General features: G+C 44.1%; 1 protein-coding gene across 7 annotated transcripts in view; it reads left to right on the top strand.

The window, feature by feature from the left end:
* The first annotated feature begins 9767 nt into the window (after nucleotides 1–9767).
* SMYD2 (SET and MYND domain containing 2) overlaps nucleotides 9768–23321 on the top strand; it is a 47133-nt gene continuing 33579 nt past the window's right edge. For 2 of the 7 annotated variants that reach the window (XM_081824807.1, XM_081824805.1), the window contains exon 1: nucleotides 9884–10048. Coding sequence is in view for 3 of the 7 variants with exons in the window: in XM_081824803.1 (XP_081680929.1) it covers nucleotides 9876–10048 (173 nt within the window). In the remaining 4 variants the exon portion in view is untranslated. Of the gene's footprint in view, nucleotides 10049–14734; nucleotides 14865–23321 lie in introns of those variants that run through there. The other 5 variants (XM_081824808.1, XM_081824806.1, XM_081824803.1 and 2 more) reach the window with 4 other exon arrangements.

The following is a 23321-nucleotide window of genomic DNA, read 5'->3' as shown; positions in this document are numbered from 1 at the left end:
ACTTTGATTTCAATCTACAAAATCCTAAAGATGGGAAAAGACAAAGATGTAGCTTGTGATGAAGGAAAACCAGTAAGCAATGCAAGCAAAAAATGAAAATTTCATCAGTTGCTTTCAAAGTGCTATATTTCAAAAATATAAGTCAGTCAAATAAATGCCAGAATATTACCATTTCTTTAAAAAGTAGATGTTCAGGGCGCCTGGGTGGCTCAGTTGTTAAACATCTGCTTTCAGCTCAGCTCATGATCCCAGGGTCCTGGGATCGAACCCCGCATCGGGCTGCCTGCTCCGCGGGAACCTGCTTCTCCTTCTCCCACTCCCCCTGCTTGTGTTTCCTCTCTCACTGTGTCTCTCTCTGTCAAATAAATAAATAAAATCCTTAAAACTTAGAAAATAAAAAAATAAAAAGTAGATGCTCGAATATATACAGATAAGATACTTGTTTGCCCTGTGTATACTTTCCAAACTAGTTCAGTATATCATTGGGCTCTTTAAATTAGCTGTATTTAAAGATACTGTTGTGTAAATTCATTTGTTCTCAAGCAAAGTAACAAACCCTCTTTTTCCAGCTTAAGAAAATATATTGTATTTACCTTCAATTTTCATGATCTCCCCAATAACAGACATTTAATGCTACTAATGTTTAATCCTTATTAGAAAAGAAAATTAAACCAAAGATTTCTTTTTAAGTGTTGGGATCACACAAAGTTAAGATGATGACAGTTGACCATTATTCAGGTTTTACGTGGATTCTGCTTCAATTCACATGATTGACTTTTCTTCCTCCTGTATTTGTCTCCCCTCTTACAAGAGAAATAAACGACACTAATATATTCAAATTCTGTGTAAAAGTTAAACTTATAAAACAGGTGGACTAAGGCTTTAAGGCTTTAAATATCACAGCTCATCTCGTCCTCTTGTAGAACTCCTCTGTCCTCATATAAAATCTGTGGGTGAGTGCCTCAAGGTCACCAGCCATTGGTAACAAAGTCAAGTTCTGTACCCAGCCCCCCTCCTCCTGCCACTAGATGACAATGCCTCCCCCAAAATAAGAAAGTTGTTAACAGTCTCAATAAAAATAGAAATATACAAGACTTCGAAACTTCCTTACACTTAGTCCTTCTTCTTCTTCTTTTTTTTAATGGGGAAAGAAAAAAAAGTGGTGAAACTTTCCAGAGGTAAAGAAAAGAGCTTATGAGTCTAGATGAGAATCAAATATGTCACTAACAGGGCCTTTCCTTGGACCCTTGTTGTCTTTTTATTTAACTTTTAGTGTCTAGTTAAAACTACTATATTTCCTGAATCATAAGGACAAAGCCAGCTTAAGCTCTTTTTCTTTCCTTCCTTCCTTCTTTCCTTCCTTCCTTCCTTCCTTCCTTCCTTCCTTCCTTCCTTCTTTCCTCCCTCTCTCCCTCCCTCCCTCCCTCCAAATACAAGAGAATATGGCTGGTAGTTTAAGAATTGGTCAGTCTCACTCTGAAATAGTTATTTATGTGCTTTTCTCTGACTTGATTACTCCTCCCACTGATATAAGTAGTTTCTTCTTCTGGGGTAATTCTGCCTCTAGTAAAAATGCTGCAGTGTAGCTGAGATGCTGGTGTGAGGGCGGTAAATTATGTATCAGGAATGCTCTTGCTGCACTTCAGCCTGGAAGCAGGGGTTTATTTCTGAGTCCACACCTTAGCTTGCCAGCAAGACAACAGAGCCCTGTTGCCCACAACCATTGTTGCCGCATGAAAGCCTTTGGCCAGCTGGATTCTTAAGCATTCCACGCTAACCGTATGAGTCCATGATCGGGAAAATAACAGTATAACCCCGTCTAAACAACAACAACAAACTCTCACCCCCTTTTAAAATTGTTTTTAGCTATTTCAGAATAAAGATTCCGATCTTGAAACTCTTCATAGATTCACTACCTAGAATTGTTTATTCATTCTTGGGATATGGGTATAATAAAGTCTAGGAGTTAAGTCAAAAACATTACCAGCATAACATCCTCTTAAAATCAAAATATCACCACCCATCACAACTTTATCAGCCTACTCTTCAGTCACTGGGAAAATATTTGAGAATCTAACACATAACAAGTATGGAGGCCTCCACAGAGAAAACCACCAAATAAATATACAGTGTCTCCCTTTAAAGACTTTTTAATTTACATGGGGATATATACAACATTGCTGATTACATGCCCAGAAAGTATAGAGAGATGAGACTTACCTTAGGGAATACAAATTGTTATGGGCAAAAACATTTGGAGAAAGCTTCTCAGAATAGATAGAACTCAAACTGAGCGAGACAGGTAGAGAAGTTGGTTTTTTAAAGCCAGGAAGAAGAGCTTGATCTTGATGAGATGTATGATAAAGAACTGGGAGTTCTTTGACAGAAAGTCTCATTACGAAAGCAATTATTTTAAGACAATGTGTTTGATGGCAGTAACTAAGGCACACCAAACAGGGAGAGACCCTATTCTGTTTCCTGGTGCTACCTCTTGTATTTGGGTGACACCAGGGTGCTAAGGCATTGAGTTCAGCAGGGAGCCCATGATCCTTGATGATCCTCGGTCATCAATCCCTTGCTCTCATCTACAGTGGTCCTCTTGGATAGCTCACTTGTCTACTTGAGGGCGCCTCTTAGGGACATGGGAACCCACTCTCCTGCTTCCCATGGGAAACCTCAGAGAGTCTTTCTCTTACACACCCATTTCTAGTACACAGGGAATTCTGGGGTCTACATGAGACTAGCACTAGCACATAGGTTACCTCTGGTCTGAATCCCCTGAAAGCTAAGGGATTTTTATTACATTACCCTACTCCTCCAGTGTTTAGCCTGGAAGGAAATTAAGGTGCTTTCTCAAATAAGCACCCCAACCTCCCTCTTGCTTTCCTTCCAATTCTCCCTCCTACCCTGGTCCTGGAGAATCTTCTCTGGGAGTCCTCACTCTACATCAGCATGAATCTGCTAAGATTGGAGGCTGAGTCTCCTGAGACCTTCAGCTCCTGAAGCCCAAGAGCCCTTTTGCTCCTACTCTGCAATATCATCTCTTCTCTGAGTCAGGGCCACTGACTGAATGGGAGGAATGGTGAGGGTATGGAAGGAAATGCAGAGCTGGCTGCATGATCTTTGGCGATCTTAAGATATTACTGCTATGGCAGGAATCCAGGCATGATGCCGTAAGGACAGCATGGCATAAAAATAGAAACAAAGGGACACTGAACAAGAAATACAGAGAAGGAAGAAATAACAAAATCTTGTTTGTGGAATATGCTCAGGACAGAAGGTAGGAGGAAACACACTTGAGGTATTGGATGGAGGTGAAAAAATACATATTTTCCCACGGCTCATATACCCCCTTCTCCTTTGCCTTCACACGCTGTAATCACCAGGTCCTGGTAATTAAATTAAAAGTTCTTCAAATCCATATCCCTCCTCTTCATCACCACTGTCACTGCCCTTGTTCATGCCAGCAATCTCTCTCCTCTGGACCATCTACTGCATCAGCTCCTTACTTCTCTCTCTCTCTGACCTCAGCCCCCGGTAATCCATCCTACATTCAGTCATGAAGATGACCTTTCTAAAGCAACAATCAGATCATACCAGCCAAATTTCTCCTCTGGCTCGTAGTGCCCATACAGTATACAGAATTCCTATGCACACAGCCTCACAGCACCGTACATCATGGGGCTCACCTTGCTGGCCCAGCTTTACCTGAGACCCCCTACCTGGGGCTGTAGCTCAGACCAAAGAGTTAGGTAGAGTGCTGAACTGGTCGAGGCCATGGACTCATCACCACATGAGCCCCACTGTTTACTTGGACAAGTTATTTAACTACAGTGATTTGGTGTTCTCATCTATAAAATGTCATTAGGAGGATTGAGAATAGATTTTATATATTTTTTAAAGATTTTATTTACTTATTTGAGAAAGAATGAGAGAGAGAGGGAGAGCATGAGAGGGGGGAGGGTCAGAGGGAGCAGACTCCCCGCCGAGCAGGGAGCCCGATGTGGGACTTGATCCCGAGACTCCAGGATCATGACCTAAGCCGAAGGCAGTCGCTTAACCAACTGAGCCACCCAGGCGCCCTGAGAATAGATTTTAAAAGTGCACCTAGTACACAGTAAGAGCTATAGGAGTGTTTGTTAAATAAAAGAAAAATTCTTGGGGCACCTGGCTGGCTCAGTTGGTGGAGCCTGTGACTCTTGATCTTCAGGTAGTAAGTTCAAGCCCCACATTGGATGTAGAGATTACTTTTAAAAAATTTAAAAATTATATATATATATATATTTGTTTTTGGAGTGACAGGATTGTAACCCTATATGAGGAGGCTTCCAGGCTTGGCAGGGACCGGGAGCTTCTAGGCCTGCCAGCTGGCCCAGGTCCATGGAGCCCTGAAGAGGCATCCGGCTGCTATGATGTATGCCAACTGTCTAAAAATAAATAAAATCTTAAAAAAAAAAAAAGGAAAGAAAAGAAAAAATACTTGCCTGGATTGTCAAGTCTTTCCTACCCCAGTGAATTTATACCTTCAGGTTCTTAAATCCATTTTGCGGGCCTTCCTTCTTTTGGTCAATCTTTAGTCTTCCTTCTAGAAGGAACTAAAATGTCAGGTCTTCTGTAAAGCCTTTCTCCTGTACTTTGTTCCTCTCTCTATTAAAACTTTTATTGTATTTTAGGTTGTGTTTTTTAAGATTTATTTGAGAGAGAGAGAGAGAAAGAGCATGTGGGGGGCGGGGGGAGGCAGAGGGAGAGAATCTCAAGCAGATTCCCCAGTGAATGCAGAGCCCGACGTGGAGCTTGATCCCATGACCCATGAGATCATGACCTGAGCAGAAATTAAAGTCGGACGCTTAACCGACTGAGCCACCCAGGTGCCCCTGTATTATAATTTGTTATAATCTCGTATGGCTGCCGTGACAAATTACCACAAACCAAGCTTAAAAATAACAGAAATTTATTCTTTCATGGTTCCGGAGGCTAGAATCCTGAAATCGGTATCACTGGGCTACAGCCAAGGTGTTAGTAGGCCCACGCTCCCTCTGGAGGCTCAAAGGGAAAAGCTGTCCTTTGCTTCTTCTAGCTTCTGGTGGCTGTGTGCCGTCCTGGGATTGTGGCCACATCGCTGCCATCTTTGCCTCCATGATAACGCTTCTGCTTCCTCTTGTCTGTGTCAAATCTCCTCTGCCTCACTCTTGTGAGGTCACCGTGATTGCAGTGAGGGTCCCCCTGGATAATCCAGCACGATCCTGTCAAGATTCTCAATTTAAAGGTTCCCTTACGTAGGCTATAAGGGCCTGGCAGATGTGTTAAATTGATATAATATCTTTGGAGCTACTACAATAACTATTCCAACGTCCGTGTTCTCACCTTTGTATGACCAGGGTCTATCAGAGTGTAAGCACATAATATGTAATCAACAAATGAAATACATGTATAAGTACAGCGGTTTAAGGTCAATGTCTGTTGTCCGTGTTCATTGGTATTCCTTCTTTGCTCATGCTTTATTTCCCCCCAGGCTGGAGCTATTTCTTTCATGTGCTAATCTGTGGCTGGAGCGATCTTTTACTCCTGAACTGGATCAACTTCTAGGTTACAGAAATTAAGCGAAGGGGGCCTTCATCCTTGTATCATTTCCCTCTGAGACTCAGGGAAGCAAAGTAACCAGAAAACTCCGTTCAAACCCCGTTCCTTCCCCGCTAAGGGGTGGAAGGGAGGCTAAGGGGTGAAGAGGTCCTGGCGCTGGCAGGTGACGTTCACGGAATTTGAGAATGCAGAGCCGCAGACTGACAAGCATGAGCTGCATTAAGATTGCTGTCATCAGTCTGCCTGCCTGGTTTGTTGCCATTGCTTGGGCGTTTATTTTAAACACAGTTTTCTTGGTAATTTAAGCTCCTAAATTCATGGCTATTGCTTAACTGACCATTTCCCTATCTCGAGTCACTGGAGTTCAGCACAGGCATTTTTCTGAAATGAGGCTGTTTCTTTTCCAGGGTTCTTCAATCACAGCCACCTTCACCCACAAGAATAAGGCTGTTCTTGCCACCCCTCACCTCGAGAGACTGCTCGCTAGCCAGGCTATTGTTTCTCTCAGCCATTGGAAATCTTTCGGGGTGGGGGGCGGGGATCACTTGCAATACAAGAAGTAAACAAGTAGGTTACTTCACACAATTGATCCTTAAAACAGGGAACTGTTTACTGTATTATAATTGTTTATTTACTTTTATGCCAGTCTTTTCATCTTTGTGCTGATTAGAATGCCACATAATCAGAATGTTGAAAAAAAAAAACTGTTGAGCCCAAAAAGGTATCCAAGATTTTGCCTAGGTACGCATGTATTCAGCAACTTCTAAGGTTTAAAAAAAAAATTCTTTCATTTACATATAACACCCACCTGTAATAAAACATAATTGTCAGAATTGATTTAAATCATGTGACTGGCCTAAAGCTGATTTAACATAGTAAGTAGTCTGGAAACTGCCAGAGCTTTTATTGATCAGAGTAGATTCCGGTAGCCTGGCCAATAAGACCAATTTACCTCCTAAAATGATCTCAAACAACACTCTCCCCCTAGCTCTGCTCCAGTCACTCTGACTTTCCTATAGGTCACATTTCCTCCTACCAATGGAATTTTGCATATGCTGTTCACTCTGCTTGAATGTCTGTTCCTCCCCCTCTCCTCTTGATTAAGTTCTATTCATCCTTTGGATTGTAGGTCAAGCACTACTCTCTCTGAAAAGCTTTTCTGGATTAGGTCAAATCCCCCAAACACTGGCTTAGCGCTTAAGACCACTGACTGTATTTGTTTATCTGATTAATGTCTTCTTCTTCCACCAGACTCTACAAAGCTCTGTGAGGCTACGGATTAAGTCAGTTTCTGTTATCGTTACGTCACCAGCCCTTCTCACTGTTGCTGGAACACAGTAAGCATGTAATAAATATTTAAATGATGAATGAATATATTGTAGAATCTCATGCTAGCTCTGCCACTGGGTTATCAGGCAAGCTAACTTCACAGGGCCTCACCTTCCTCATTAGTGAGAAGATGCCTCTTTCATTCCCCCAATTCTAGGATATTTATGGTTCCTATCTTGAGCCTACAAGATCGATCAGGCTAGCGCTAGAAAGCCAACACACTGTTACCTGCCTGCCATATGCCATATACCAAGCAAGAAACTGGAATTACCCTCAGCATCTTTGCCCCTTTCCTTAATGCCACTGCCTTGATTCTGGCTCTCATCGCCTTTCATTTAAAATACTGCAGATTTGGGGCACCTGGGTGGCTCAGTTGGTTAAGCAGCTGCCTTCAGCTCAGGTCATGATCCCAGGGTCCTGGGATGGAGCCCCACATCGTCGGGTTCCCTGCTCAGCAGGGAGCCTGCTTCTCCCTCTCCCTCTGCCTGCCTCTCTGCCTACTTGTGCTGTCAAATAAATAAAATCTTAAAAAAATAATAATAAAATACTGCAGATGCTCCCTGAAGTGGTGGACCTGTGTTCAGTCCTCTCCTCTCATAGTTTATCTGCAAACCTGCCAGTGGAACTCAGTCTAAACGCGGGACTGATCATGGCACTCCTCTGCTTACAGATTTTTCAGTGGTTCCCATACCACATCTGCGACACTGCTCACCTCTCGAGAAGCTATCCTTCCCCTGTTCCTGTCTCACCTCCTGCCTTCTCCTCGAGAACTTGTGCTCCACTCAGAACCACTCACAGGGCCCCAATACACAAAACTCGGTTCTTTCAAGTCCCTCCGTCTTTGTGCGCAGTTCTCTCTGCCCAGGAAACTGTTCTGTGCTCCTTTACTAGTCAAGTTTCACCCATCCTTTTAGGCTCGAGTGTTCCTTGAATGTGGCAAAGGCTCTGACCAAAGCTCCATTCCTCAGACTCAGTTTGTCACTCATTGCCTGTATTCTCACAATACTTTGCACAAGCCACCATAACAACACTTCTCAGTGTGCTGTATTTATATGCAGAGGGACATTTGGGTTAAGAGCATGGGTCTCCCATTCAGACTGACTTGAGTTTGAAACCAAGTTCTGCAACTTACTGTGTGGCCTTGGAAGTGATTCTGAGTCTTAAGTTTCCTGTTTTGGAAAAGAGGGACTTAGCGCCTAACTCACTGGGCTGTTGTGATAACAGAATAAATGAGACAATGTGTTTAATGTGCTTTGCACAATTGGCCCATTATACTAACAGCAATTATCACTGGCTTGTGAATGTGTCAAATGCAAAGACTCAGGCCTACATTTTGTCCATCTTTCTATCCCAGTGACTGGCACATAGTGGTGACTCAGTGGATGCTTCTTCAAATGCATAAATGAAATAGCATTTAAGATGTATTCTTCTTTACAGGAATAAGCTACAGGCTTATTCGTTTTAGGAATTTTACTGAGGTGTCAAAAATTCTACTGATTTTAAGACATACTCCAAATCGTATTCGTCTTTCCCTTTGCTAAACTAGTCCTGAACTTACTCGTGTAACATAATTTGAGATCAAAGTTGAGTTTTTAGTATGTTTTCTGCTAAATTCTCCCTTCACTCATTTAAGAGTTTTTACTACAGGGCGCCTGGGTGGCTCAGTTGGTTAAGCGACTGCCTTCGGCTCAGGTCATGATCCTGGAGTCCTGGGATCGAGTCCCGCATCGGGCTCCCTGCTCGGCGGGGGGTCTGCTTCATCCTCTGACCCTATCCCCTCTCATGTGTTCTCTCTCTCTCATTCTCTCTCTCTCAAATAAATAAATAAAATCTTTTAAAAAAAAAAGTTTTTACTACATGCACATCAATTTCATTCTTACTCAATCCTTCGTGGAACCCAGATTACATCCTCCTTTCTCATATGAGTAATACCAACAGCATGCATGTGTATAGGACTTATGTGCTAAGTACTGTTCTATGAGCTATACAGGTTTCAAATCCTCTGTGTGATTAACCAAATGGACTTTTCTAAGATGATGGTGAGTGGTCCATGTGATTAAATTCACTGCAAATTCTAGCCTAGCGTTCTGGCCAGAGCATAGCATTTGGACCCCTAGAAGAGTCTAAGTTCTTTGAAGGCAAGCTTATTTCCTGCTTTCTCTGCAAAGAGTAAGTCTCTTGAAAGCAGGGACTCAGTGAGCCCGGCTGACGGGACTTTTCCTCTCCTGTCCGTGTAATTAACTTCCACTGGAGAGGGAAACGTTCACACCAAGTACTCCAGAGACTCCCTGGAAGGTGTAAAGCCTCACGAGGTTTAAAAGCCTTTAACCTTAGGAAAGCGCCCTTTATCCCTCGGCACCTCACACTCTTGGGACTGCGGTTTCTCTTCGGTGTTCCGGATGACCCGTTCTAGGGTCTCCGACAGGGACAAGATACAGGAGGTTGAGAAACATCTTTGTCCCTTTCGATGTGCCAAAGGTGGGTCACCGTGGGGGCCAGGCGGCCTATCCGGGGAGGCCTTGGGTCCTGGCCACCCGCGGCGACCCCACCCACCCACGGGAGTGGGGACAGCGTCCGCTCTTCCCGCGGAAACGCCGCCGAGGCGCAGACGCCTCGCGCCCGGCCGCCAGGAGCCTCCGTGGCTGCAGCGCCCGTCGCCGCCACACCGGAAGCACCCCGAGCGCGTGTCGGGCGGGCCGCCGAGGGTCCTACGGGCGGGGCGGGGCCGCCGGGCCGGTCTCCCTCCCTCCCCCTGCCCCCTCCCCCCGGGGGCGCGCGAGAGCCGGGCGGGGCCGGCGTCCCTTCCGGGGAGCTGTGGCCGCCGCGGCGTCTCCGGCGGCTTCCCTCCCCGCCCCCCCCTCCCGCCCCGCAGCTCTGGGTGACGCTTCTCCAATAACAGCTCGCGGGGAGCCGCCGCTCCGGGCGCCCCTCAGCGCCGGCCCCGCCAGCCCCGCCCCGCTGCCGGCATGAGGGCCGCGGGCGACGGCGGCCTGGAGCGCTTCTGCAGCCCGGGCAAGGGCCGGGGGATGCGGGCCCTGCAGCCCTTCCACGTGGGGGACTTGCTCTTCTCCTGCCCGGCCTACGCCTACGTGCTCACGGTCAACGAGCGGGGTAACCACTGCGAGTACTGCTTCGCCAGGTAGGGCGGCGGCGCGGGCGGGGGCGCCGCGGCGGCGGCTCGGACTGCGGCGGGAGGAAGTGCGCGCGGCGCGTCGGGTCCTAGCGCCGGCGGTTGGGGCGGCGGCCGCGCGGGCGGGCGGGGCGCTTTCACCCCGCGCGGGTCGTGCCACGTGCGTTCGGACCGAGCAGCCGAGGGCCCACCGAGCAGCCGAGGGCCCGCCGCCCGCCCCCGCACGGCCCATTTTCCGAGTTGCTCACGCGGGATGGGCTCACCCGGGAGTTCACTCCGGGCTCACCGTCAGACGTCGGCGCGGAGCCAGGCTTGTTCCAAGCCCCGGCACGCGCTGCGCAGTTGGTGCGTTGCCGGCCCGGCCCCAGGTTCGAGCAGCCACCGCCTGTCACCTTTAACTTGTGCTTCCTGCGGTGTGTTCTCTTCCCCCCCAACCCCCAGCCCAGCCCTGCCGCAGACTTGCCGTTCCCTCCGGGGAACTTAATGACACTTAACATTTCATGAAAGTACGCGGCTCCTCCTCTTCCTTCTCACTCAGCACTTGTGTTTGGAGAGAAGCCAGAGGAGTACTGACCACACGACCCGGGATTCCGAAGGGCTGCAATGATGGGACGTACCTAGCCTTGGTTTGGGATTTTGAAAACATGGCCTCTGAGGGAATTAGGCAAAATGTGTGGTTGGAAATAGTATTTAATTGCGGCACGTCATGTATATACATATACATACATATATACACATACATCTGTATTCATCTATATGCATATATATTCATCCACATCCACACATAATTATATCCTTAAGCTTTATGACAGTTTCGACCCGAAAGGCGTTAGGAATCACCAGTCCAACACACTCTCTCCATTTTACAGGCGAGAAAACTAACGTTCAGATAGGAAGTGTGGTTGTGGCTGTGTAGTCACACCAATAGTTAAGGGAATGAAATCTGTTCGCTTCAGTTCTGTCCATTTCCTGCTAGTTAGGTGCTCAGTAAAATCCCAGAGACAGGAAGCATGGTGTTGAACTACGTGTGTACCCCACCTTCCCTACTCTCTGAAGAATGGACCCTGCTTTACTTTCTTTGAATCTCAGTTTCTTCATCTTTGAAATGGAGCTCCTTGGGTCAGATTGCACTGACCTGAGGTCCTGCAGGTACTTTTGGAGTACAGGTCTCAAGTCCAACATACACCAAAGTACCCAGTTTCTCAGACTTGTGTGCCTTATTCTATGATAAGACATAGCAAAAGAAGGGACAAAGGCTAAATATTATAGTAATCTTGCCCAGACTCCCTGCCAGAACTGTCTTCCGCTTGGGGGGACCTGGAAAGGCACTAGACGCAGAATCATGCCGTGGGCAGCTTAAGGACTGTATGTGATGTGGCTCTTTGAATTGGTGAGTCAAGAGCTAAAGGGTCATGGCACCACTTTGCAACGTTTGAGTGAAGTGAGCATTGGGTTTTCCCAAAGTTAAAAAGGCTGCTGTGACTGGTCCCTTGATCTTCTGAGCCTCGCTGTGGCTCGGAGTCTGAAGCAGTGTGGGTGTCTGGAGTGGCAGGAGCAAAGCGGGGTCACCTAGCACGGAAGGTGCTTCCGTCCATCAGGAATCCTGGTGATTCCTGGAGTCCATCCTATGAGAGAGGATCACAGTGTCGGGCACATAGTAGGTACTCAGATGGTAGTTACCCGTGCACGCCTCCAATGAATTAGAGATCAAATCCCTCTGGGTTCAGAGGGGAGAAGCGGAGCTGAGAGATGCTTCTCTTTAGCTGTGAGTGTCCTGACTGTATCTACTGTATACACCCCCAGCCTTACTTAGAACATTAATGTATGGTCAGATGCAGCTCCACAGAGCACCCGGCCCTATGTGACGGAGTGTGCTTTGTTTCTCCTTTTTCTGAATAACATTTGTTAGGGTCATTAACCGCTGTCTTAGACCCCTCACCTGGGCGGCTATGTGCGTTGGGGCAGTATCACTGTCCCTGACCCTGCCCCCGGCCCCCCCGCCCCCCACTTTTCTCTGTTTGGCTTAGGTGAACCGCTCTTAACAGCCACGGTTCATTTCTTCTCTTTCCCTAACGAGTCATTTGAAATCAACTAAGATAACACACAGGAAATAGTGATACCACGATACCTATGAAATTGGAAATATCTTTGTACACCACTCTATGATTTCTGTTAAATTCGATTAGTTTAGAATTAGTGGTTAGGTCGTTCTTATAAATTTTGCACCATTTCCTCTGTCCACTATTTGATCATGTCCCAGAACAAACCAATCTGTCCAGCTGTACTAGAACACATGTATGTCTCCTGGAGCCTCAAGGGAGTAGGAGCAGAATTCTCAAATATTAAAGCATACAGGGTAAAATCTGCTACTTCCCCACCCCACCCGCCCCTCCCCCACAGGAAAAAACCCCAAACTACTTCTTATCCTTTCTTGTGCTAGAAGTTTAGCATAAACGATATTGCTTAAGGTAAGTGAGCCACTGGAGGTTTTCCTTGTCATATTAATTGTATCTGGGTTTAACTTATTTTGAAGGAAAATAGGTGATTTCTGCAGTAATAAGTTCTATAAATTGAAAAATAAAGGGAAGTTTCTCAGGTCCCAGGGGAATGGGATTCTTATTGTTGGCACAATTCAGATAGAGGTTTGTTTCTGGGAATTTTAAATTTGTACACATTTTCTCAGTTTGGTGGTGATACTTGGGAGGATGTTTATCTTGCCTCAGCTGCTAGAAGGCAACTCCTAAAAATACAATAAATGTTTTCCAGTTAGGAGCCAGATACATTTTGTATACACACACACACACACACACACACGTTTTTTTGGCCATTGGCCACCTTTCTATGGCAGATACTTTTATATTTCTTTTCCTTTTTTTTTTTTTTTAAGATTTTATTTATTTGACAGAGATGCCGTGAGAGAGAGAACACAAGTAGGGAGAAGCAGGCTCCCCACCAAGAGGGAGCCCGATATGGGGCTCGATCCCAGGACCCTGCGATCATGACCTGAGCCGAAGGCAGACACTTAATGACTGAGCCACCCAGGCGCCCCTTATATTATATTTCATACTTAGTATTCAGCATATTTTAACACTGTTATTTGTCTCAAAAAGGGAAAAAATCTGCTGTAACCCAGTGTTACATCTCAATATTCATTCTGTGTACAATTCCTCAGGTGGGAAGATGTCTCTCTCTTGATCTTTTATTTTCTTGGCTCGTGGATCATTTAAGGGCAAGAACATTACCTTTTTTGTTAGTTCATTCCGAGTATGGGGGGAAAGTAGGAAGGCCCACTTAGCCTTCTCGCAATAGAGCTGTTAGAACACAATTTCAGGAAATTTATGTCATGCCTGGCTCACTCAGAGTGGTTTTAAAAATTAAAATGCTTGCATGAGCAAAACAGTATGATCGAGATGTCCTGTTTCAGCAGTTGTAAAGATGTGATGTCTCACAGATTTATTCTGTAGTACTATTCATCCTGTTTAGCCCATTGTTTTACCAGACTGTCAAAGTAATATTTAGTTGATTTTAATCAGTATTAAGAGGCATGAACTCTTGCTGCGGTTTTCTTAAGAAACCTTAATGTTCTCTGAAAGAACCCTGGGACTGACCACCTGAAGCAGCAGCTCGGATCGGGAAGTCATCCCCAGGGCTGCTGGGATTCTGTTTATTCCCAGAACATTCTCTGAGAATTGTATGGTCTCTAAGGGGAGAACTGACTTCAAATGTTTTCAAATTATCTTGCTTTCTGAATGAAAAATTAGACGTGTACTCTAATAGAGAATTCCCTCCTTTCCACAAGTATTTCTTTAAAAAATGGGTAGTAAGATTAAAATATACAGACAACAGATTTCCTCTAAAAAGTTATATTAAATAAAACAAAATTCAGCCATCTGTACATCAGGTAATGAGATATTATATTGTCACTTTCCATATTAGAATATTGGAAGTTTTTCATTTATTTAGAGACGGCGAGGCAGAGACTTGGGTGCCAGATCAACTTGGTTTGAGTTCTGGCTTCCTCCCTTCCTGACATTTGTCTTTAGGGAAACTACATAATGTCTTTGAACAACTAGGTTCCTTTATGTTTACCGTGTTCACATGAACGCCTACCTCCGGAGCTATGTGAGAATTACATGAGCCAGTAGAAGTCGAGCGCTTAGTATAGCCCTAGCACAGAGTAAGCTGTCACAGTCCGCGTGACGGTCTCGCTCGTGCTAAATGTGACAGAGAGTGATAAAATATGGCAGTGTCAGGGACATTTTTATCATGGTGGTGTTGGGAAGGGGGTACCAGGAAGGAAATACTGGAAATTGTTGACCAGTAGAGTCATCCTTCAGATGGCACATTCACCCCGAGCTAAGAGCAGCCGTTCTCAGCCCCCAGGTCCCCCAGAAAATAATGGATTTCACTTTTTTTCAAAACCTAATGGAAATGATATATAGTGAACCTACAACAGGTAAACCTTTTTTTTTTTTAAGAGCCTTTTCTAGCTCCAAAGTGCTTAGATGCTCTAATAGTCTTTTGCCATGAGATTAAGCTAATATTTGAGAAGAGAAATGGAGGCAAACAGAATTTTCTGTATAGCAAGCCTGTCATACCTCCTCTCTGCTCTTTAATTTTTGCATGATTCAGTTGTGGCCAAGAGCAGTCCTTTAAGACTTTAGATGTGGCAAGCGCCATGACACACGTATTTTTCATATGCAGGGAACACAATTCCTGTTATAGCTTATAGGGGCTCTGGGATGAAGCTGTACGGTTGGAAATGATTTGACATGAAAGAGACAGAACAAGCAGCAGGATATGCTGAAGTGAAATTCAAACCCTGGTGAGTTAAAAACCACCATCTAATACCTTTCCTTCTCAAAAGCAATTGCACAAAATCTCTCAATCAAAAATATCTGAAGATCCCATAAAACGACATTCCTTAAAATCATGTTGCTCTTTGCAGCTCATAAAGCATTTCCAGATACATTCTTCTTTTGATCCTCCCAAGAATGGCTTATGTAGAGGGAACCTTACCCCATTGCACGTAGGAAAAAGCTGTGTGTCGGAGAGTTGAAGTTGTTTCCTTGAATTTCACATATTTTTGTCAGATGTTTATTGAGTGTCTTCACTCAATAAAGGGCTCTGTGCCCTTCATGGACTGAGCCATGTCTTACTATTCTGAGTGTGGTTTCCTTCCCCTACCCCTTTTGGCCTGAATCTACTGTGTTGTTCCACCCGCCCCAGACACTGGGACATCTTCACTCTGATTTCTTCTGGAGTGAATGCTATTTTTATTACCTCTTTTCTTTTGCTTCTCCTTCCTCCAACAGGTAATTCAACAAACTAATGTTTCTAAAAGTTGAACAAATAAATTGATGGAGCAGTCTTCGATCTGTATCTTAGGCTGCTATGGGTTCAGAAATGTCTTTATTACAGTGCCTTGGAATTTGCATAAGAGCTATATATATATATATACATATATATATTTTATGTATCAATTATTACATAATAAAATGTAAAAAGAACACAAGGCTTTGGTCCTTTTGTGGGCTTAGAATATTTAAAAATACTAAACTAGTACTAAGATGAGTTTGTTACCTAAGTCTTTATACCCACATATAAAGAGTCTGTTTCTCTGGCCTCTGGTAGGACAGCATCAGAGTAGAACCCCTTTTCTTTTTCTTCAACATATTCTTTCCTCAGAACTTGGTGCAAAGTTCATTTGGTTAGGTTTGGAAATAAAATATATGGTGCAGCTATGCCATAGGAGGCCCCTGGATGGTATTCCTGTAGGACAAGCAGATTGCACACTATCAGTCAGAAGGTTCTTTAAGAAATACAAAGACATGGGCGCCTGGGTGGCTCAGTCGTTAAGCGTCTGCCTTCGGCTCAGGTCATGATCCCAGGGTCCTGGGATCGAGCCCCGCATCGGGCTCCCTGCTCCGCGGGAAGCCTGCTTCTCCCTCTCCCACTCCCCCTGCTTGTGTTCCGTCTCTCGCTGTCTCTCTCTCTCTGTTGAAAAATAAATAAAATCTTTAAAAAAAAAAAAGAAATACGAAGACATGTCTTAAATTTCTTTGGAAAGATCCAGTGCTGAGAGCTGTAGTCCGGCAGTAGCTGGTGTTCAGGTGAACTCCGAATTGGTGAGAACCCAGGCAGCAAAGTTTACTGTTTTAGAACTTAAATGGCAAAGAAGGTTTCTATTTTAGTTTGGTGTGTGTGTTTTTAAGATTTTATTTTTAAGTAATCTCTACACCAACATGGGGCTCGAACCCACAACCCTGAGATCAAGAGTCACATGCTTGATCCAGCCAGCCATGCGCCTCATCTACTTTATTTTGGTGTCTTTGACTTCCTCTTTTGCCTTAGGTTAATATCCCTTTTCTTTTTCTTGTCAATACAAGGAAAATACGAAATAATTACAATTTTATGCCACTTTGTTTCCCAAGGAGGCAATCAGTAATCATAAATGTCCTTTTATATTTTTGGATTCATTAATAACTAAAGTCACTCCCCATCCCCACACCTATACCTTTATTTTTTGGACCTCAGATGGAGTGAGGTAATCATATTTCTCAGTTCCAGGCATGCTTCATCTGCTCTGTGTAAGGCCAATTGGATTTAGAAGAATTTCCCCTCTGTTACTGATTTCCCATTCTCATTTCCTGCTTCTCTCCCAGAGCCCCTCTCTGGGTTTGCCTCCGAGTCTTTGAATATGTGTGTCTTTTTATTTTTTTTTTTTTTAAAGATTTTATTTATTTATTTGACAGAGAGAGACATAGCGAGAGCAGGAACACAAGCAGGGGGAGTGGGAGAGGGAGAAGCAGGCTTCCCGCGGAGCAGGGAGCCCGATGCGGGGCTCGATCCCAGGACCCTGGGATCATGACCTGAGCCGAAGGCAGACGCTTAACGACTGAGCCACCCAGGCGCCCCTGAATATGTGTGTCTTGATCATCACCAGGGAACTAGACCTACAACCGGGCACCCTGCTTGTACTTGACCAGACTCAGACTTTGAGCCCTCTTCTGGTCAGCCTGGCAGCTCCTTGGTTTTCTGTAGCCGTTCCCTGGGCGAGGCCCCTCGTCCCCAGAGAATGGCCAGTGCTAGGACTAGAGGTTTCTGTCCCCTCTCAAGGGACTGATATTGTCAGCCTCTCTATCAGCCTCCCCTTTCCCACCCACATCCCCAACTTCACATCTTTGGGTTTCTAGCAAATCTGTGGGAGTTTAGGGGTGCAGAGCTCTGGCAGCGAATTGACTGAAGTCACTGCCTTTTCAGGGATTGAACCCATGACCTTGGCCTCATTAGCATGGGTGCTTTAACCAGTCACAAAGCCACACACCTCACTTTGTGTAACTTCAGCTGACTCTGTTCCTACCACCCTCAGAGGCCTCCTTTTCAATTGCAAAGGCGTTCACACCAACACAATAGAACAGAAGGAAATCGCATCTCTTCAAGACTCCTCTGAAGGACGGAAATATGCAATTTAGCAGGAAAATAATACCAAAAAGTCTTGAGGGTTCAGGAAACAACTTCTCTGTCTAGTCCATGCATTCGCTGAGAATCCAGCTGTGTCTCAGATTCTTCTTCAATCAAAAGTTTAAAATTAGTACAGAGCTCCTTGTGCCAATTTATTAACATAAAATCTGGTGACTCTTGTACACTAAGTGGAGGGTTTCAGATGACTAAATGGAAATATTGCATGCATATTATTAAAATAGCTTTGAGTTACTTTTATAGGAAGGGGGGGCTCTGAGAATTTGTAAATGCTTCTCTTTGGCAAGTTTCTAGTCCATAGAATCCACTTGCCATGATGATAGCTAAGACACTGGTGTGTATCAGCAAGTGCATTCTGGTTATTCGAGGTGTGTCAGTGCCCAGGGGATCCTGACTCAACATGCAGAAAAGGTGAAATAAAGGCAACTCGCCGGAGAAGCGAATTTCACAACAGCGCTTGAAGACAAAGGCATATCCTGGGGGAGGGAGGTGGTGAGAAAATCTGGCTGACCAACAGGATACAGGTTTTCATCAGAGCCAAATAAAAAATCTCAAGGATTTTGTAGCCTGGCACTTGAAAGGAGTTATATTGCAATTTGTGGCAAAATGAAAAGACCTTGGACAGGAGGAGGCTTTTGTCTCCAGTCTTTCGAGTACCAGGAGAGACTCTTCAGGGATGCGGGTTCTGGGCTCACACTTTGTTGATTGCCCTCACTGTGGTGATGTTTGTATAGGAAACACTTGCCCCTGGGCTGCCTGAGAAAGCTCTTATCCATCAATTGCACAAATCTGTTCACAGTGATAGCCTCCCATGGCCTTCAAACCTCAACAGTAAGAGACATTTAATTATGAGCAGATGGTAAACTCCTTGAGATCAGGGATTCTCTTTTTAATGTATTCAACAAATATTTATATCTATGGAGCACTCACTGGGTTCTAAGTCCCTAGGAAAGGACTGTGAAAAAAAGGAACAAAAATCCCTACCATCACGGAGCTTATATTCTAGCAGGTTTTTTTTATCTTTATTTTAGCCGCAATGCCTTGAACTTTGTGAGGTTTCAGCAGACTTTTGTTGTTGTTGTTGAAGGCAGTAAGGTTTGGAGGTTGAGTATTTTCTTCTTCTTTTATTTGGTTGAAAATTGATAATCCGTGTAGGTCATAAAGACAATTCAGCGAACCAAAATATTTAACCACACACCCTAAGTCATGACTTCTGCAAACTCAGGGCAAGCTTTGATTAAATACCGAGGTCTAATGAAATTGTAACCTCCCCACATAGTGTTAAAACACCTGCAGCTTTGGGTAGACATTTTTTGGAAGTTAATGAAATTTAGTCTACTCAAACACCTGAGTAAATATTTCTAAAGATCACTTGAAGGGAAACTTTCAGGTTTTTTCACCTTAGAAACTTGCAGGTTCACAAATTTAGAATTTAGAAACAATCTACTTATTTCACTCAGTATTTAATTCATTTCCACACATGTTCAGGCCTTCCAAACACCCAGTTACTAAGTATTTTCTAGAATCAGAGCATGGCAAGAGGCTCCCCTCCACCTTCTCTATCTCTGTGTCTTCAGAGAATGGCCCAAATAGGACTCCGCCTTAGAGTCAAGGCTGCCTCCTGGGGAATCCCCAGGGCTAGGCTTCAGGCGTGAGGTTTGAGTCCCACTTGCTCTGCAGGATTCTGTTCACTCCTGGAAACACACACACACACACACACGCTCACTCACACACACACAGGAGCATAGGCAAATGCACGTGTCATGCTGATTCTCCCCTGTTGTCCCTCTGCCTGGCTAACTCTCAGGTTAGAAGTCTGTCCTGATTTCTGCAGGCTGGAGTAGCTCCCTTTGTCTTTGCTTCCAGGGCACCTCGTAAAATACTTCCTTGGGCACACTTGCTCCTGAGTGCCGGAACCAGGTCTCATTCATCTGTGTTGCCCAAGCCCTTAGCCCCAGGCCTATCTCTCTGTTGCCTTAGTAAATAATTATTAAGTGAATCATCTCATTTCTGCAACTTATTTTACTAGTGGCTCTTTGGACAGGCCTCTTCACATATCTAAATATGTAACTCTGCTCATTCTTAGGGCTTACAAATACTCGCAGAACCCTTCATTGATCCCTATTTTCTTCAGGACAAAATCTTGACTGTTCTACTCCTCCATATTAAGTGACCTTACCACACTAACCAGCATTATCCCTCCCTGCTCTCTTACTCACACCCTAAACACAATCTGGGTGGTCTTTCCAGTATCCTGCAAAGGTGCTCTATCATTCTTCATTCTTCCTTTTGCTCATTTGTAACCATTTTCTCTGAATGATTCCCTTCCCTATCTTGTACCTCCCTATGTCTGTTCGTTCTCAAGGGAGATCCAGCTCAAATTGCATCTTTTTTATAAAGCTCCTCTTAAATACTTCAGCCCACAAATCTCTTCATTTTATTTCATTATTATTTTATATTTACAGTAGTTTTTACATTTTTTGAGCACTCTTGCTATTCTAGGCATTGTGTTCTAACCCTGGGACTTCAAAGATGAGTAAGACAGCTTTCTCTGTAATACCCATACTTCTGTGTCCTTAAAGAGTTCAGTCCTAGGAGTAGCTTCCTGCTCTCAATTCTATGTCATTTAGGCCATTTGGATGCTGAATCATTTTGCCTGATATTTATACTTACCACCATTTGCATGAAGGTAGGGCTTATGTCCCCAAATAGCTCAACTATTATAAAAATATCATTCCTCCAGAGTCTGGTACAATATTTTACACAGAGAAAATAATACTTTTTGAATAGAACTTACTTGGCTAAGGTAGATTAACTTATTTCTTTCCTGCTTCATGTACAAAGTTTTGTAGTATAAAAATGCCCTTTTTAATTTAGAAATACACATGAAATCAATAAGGATTGAAAGAAAAATGTCTGTTAAGTCTCTTCAAACAGTAGCTGGTAAGGTTGAGTTCTCAAGGTACAGTCAGTCCACAGTGGAGTCACTCACCTCAACAAACTGGCATTTCAGTATTTTATTGTCTATAGGAAAATAAAACCAAAGGGATGAGGGAGGGTCACCTATTAAAATTCTTCTGTAAGCAGTTTTAAAAGGTGTGTTTTCTTGTAAATAGGATTCAGAGCAGGTCACCTGTTTGTTGGGCAAGGCGTTCATTCTCATGTTTGGCTGCAGAGGGCCTGACCTCTGTTCTGGAATTCACATTTAGCAATAGGTTATGAAGGTATTTTTACATGTTTTTGTTTTTGTTTCTTACTCTGCGGCCAGAATGTTGACATGAGCAATATTGTGAGGAACAGCTTAAGTTTTTAAATAGTTAAATTTATATGCCTTTGGTTTTGTCCTTTTTCCTTGATATTGACTCACCTGGGTATTGTAGAAGTTAGGGCAAAAGCAGTCATAGGGGAATCTAATATTATTGGTATTCATTACAAAGAACTAACAATAACATCTGTCATTTATTGAGCCACCGGAGGAAACGGTGCATGTTATTTATCATCAGTTCCTTTATGAGAGAGCGAGTGAACAAGAAAAGCCTGAGTTGTTTCCTTCCTTTTGACTTCCCAGTCAGTGGGCGTCAGAGAGGTAAAAGATAGAAGTAGCAAGTAAGTGTTATTTGGATCTCGCACAGAAGTTAAGATAGAAAATGTTTCCAAATGGAAATGCTAAGTTTTGCAAGTCCATACGTGCCTTCTTTGGGCAGGTTTAACTGTTGGGGATTTGACGGGGCCTACAAGGTGAGGTTGGCATGTAGGCATCATCCAGCGGCTACAGAGTAATTTCATGTTCACTGTACCTTAGGCTGAATATTTCTCTCCTCTGTCCATAAGCTTCATGAACTTTTTTTTCTTTCTAAGACAGATTTCATCTCCACCAGAGCCTGCATTACAACAAATCCTAAATCAGTGTCCTCACTTTTTTTTTTCATTGCTGAGCTGACTTTTAATGAATCAGTGATGTGTGGAGTCGTTTTACAAGATTTTGTTAGCTTTATTGAGGAAAAATTGACAAATGTAACTATGTATTTAAAGTATACAACATGACCATTCGATATACATTGTGGAGTGATTACTAAGGTCAGGATAATTAACATATCACCTCGCACACTTACTTTTGTGTCATTTGGATCTACTCTCAGCAACATTCAAGTATACAGTGCTGTATTACTAACTGTAGTCACTGTACAGCCCCAGAACTTAGCGTTGAAAATTACTGCCCTTTGACTTACGTCACCCCTCCTTGCCCTGTGACATTTTATAGCAAGGCCAACCATTTTTTTGCCCTGACCACCAAGCCCGACGTCCTCCTTGTAAATCATGGCTCCTGTTCCAATAGTTGGGAAAACCTATTAGTTGCTGCCTTACTGCCCTAAATATCTCCTGCTTCCCCAAGAGGCCCCGGGCTCTAACTTTTAACAAGCCTCAGAACAAAGCCCAATGCGAAGGGGAAGGTTCAGCACGGCTCTGGGAAGAAGCTCCCCGCTGCACGTGGGTCCGTTTCACTGTTACATTGTGGATTAAAGTGATATGCGGAGCATCTTTCACTATTACACAAAAACCTATAGCCTTAGTATTATCCTTGTCCCCTGACCAGGGTTATAATAGGGTTCCGCCACAATTCCTCCAATTTTTATTTCTCTCAAATAAAAATTTGCTAGTGTAACCACTCTCGCTGGGTGGGAGGCTAACTTTGTTTCTGATTGTCTTATTTCAACCCATGGTGAAGTTATATTGCGCCGCTGGGCTTTTTTCCTTTTCTCTTTTTCATTTGGCTGGGGCTGCCTCTGTTCAACAGAGCATACTTGTCACTTCTTCTGTCACCGTTAGTTAAAAGTAATTGTTATTGCAAACCCCCTCCATGGCAGGCTCCTTTTCTTTCATGGTGAAACCCACTAAGCATTCATTTCAGTAGCGGAAAAGTGGGGAGCTTACAGGATCAAATCCTTTTTATCTAGACCAACAGCACCTGCGGCAAGGCATTAACTAGCCGGAGTTGTTAATTACATCTCTAACTTGTTGATCTTCATGGCTTCCAAATTTGAAAAGCAAGAAAATTAATCACTGCATGTGTCTCCTTCAGTAGAAAATGACAGGAGCGTGTCTTCTGCGTTCTGTTCCAGTCACTGATAATCAAATAGTTGCACTTTCCTGTAACATTTCTCTCCTCCCTTTGTGGATGGAATTGTTTCTTAAGTTCAAAGAATCCTTCCGTTCACAGCAGGGTAGATATTTGCCCATAAAACAGAGACTTTAGAAACATAAGTCTGCAAATAGGAGTCTGAATGAGATCGTACTGAAAACAGTTCAGTAGTTGATACCACTTAAAAAAAAAAAGAGTGGAGGCTAATGAGAAGCGTGATAGCACACTTCACTTGTATTTTCTCATTTAATTTTCATAACAAAACTATGAGGCAGGAACTGCATCTTTACAGTGGAGGAAAGGGTCCAGAGAGGATTCATACTTTGCCCAAGATCACATAGCACCTCAAGCACCAGAAGGAGGAAAGGATTTGAGCTAGAGAGGTGAAGTAACTCCTCATATTCACCTTAAGTTGTGAAGCCCAAATCAGGAGGAGGTGGGAAAAAAAAGCCTCAGCTCTCTCTTTTTTTTTTTAAAGATTTTATTTATTTATTTGCGAGAGAGAGAATGAGAGACAGAGAGCATGAGAGGGAGGAGGGTCAGAGGGAGAAGCAGACTCCCTGCCGAGCAGGGAGCCCGATGCGGGACTCGATCCCGGGACTCCAGGATCATGACCTGAGCCGAAGGCAGTCGCTTAACCAACTGAGCCACCCAGGCGCC

Source organism: Leptonychotes weddellii, chromosome 6 (genome assembly GCF_054177405.1).
Source record: "Leptonychotes weddellii isolate Sample4059 chromosome 6, ASM5417740v2, whole genome shotgun sequence".
Taxonomy (NCBI): domain Eukaryota; kingdom Metazoa; phylum Chordata; class Mammalia; order Carnivora; family Phocidae; genus Leptonychotes; species Leptonychotes weddellii.
The sequence above is the reverse complement of the archived record's forward strand: the minus strand, read 5'-3'. Positions and strand labels throughout refer to the sequence as shown.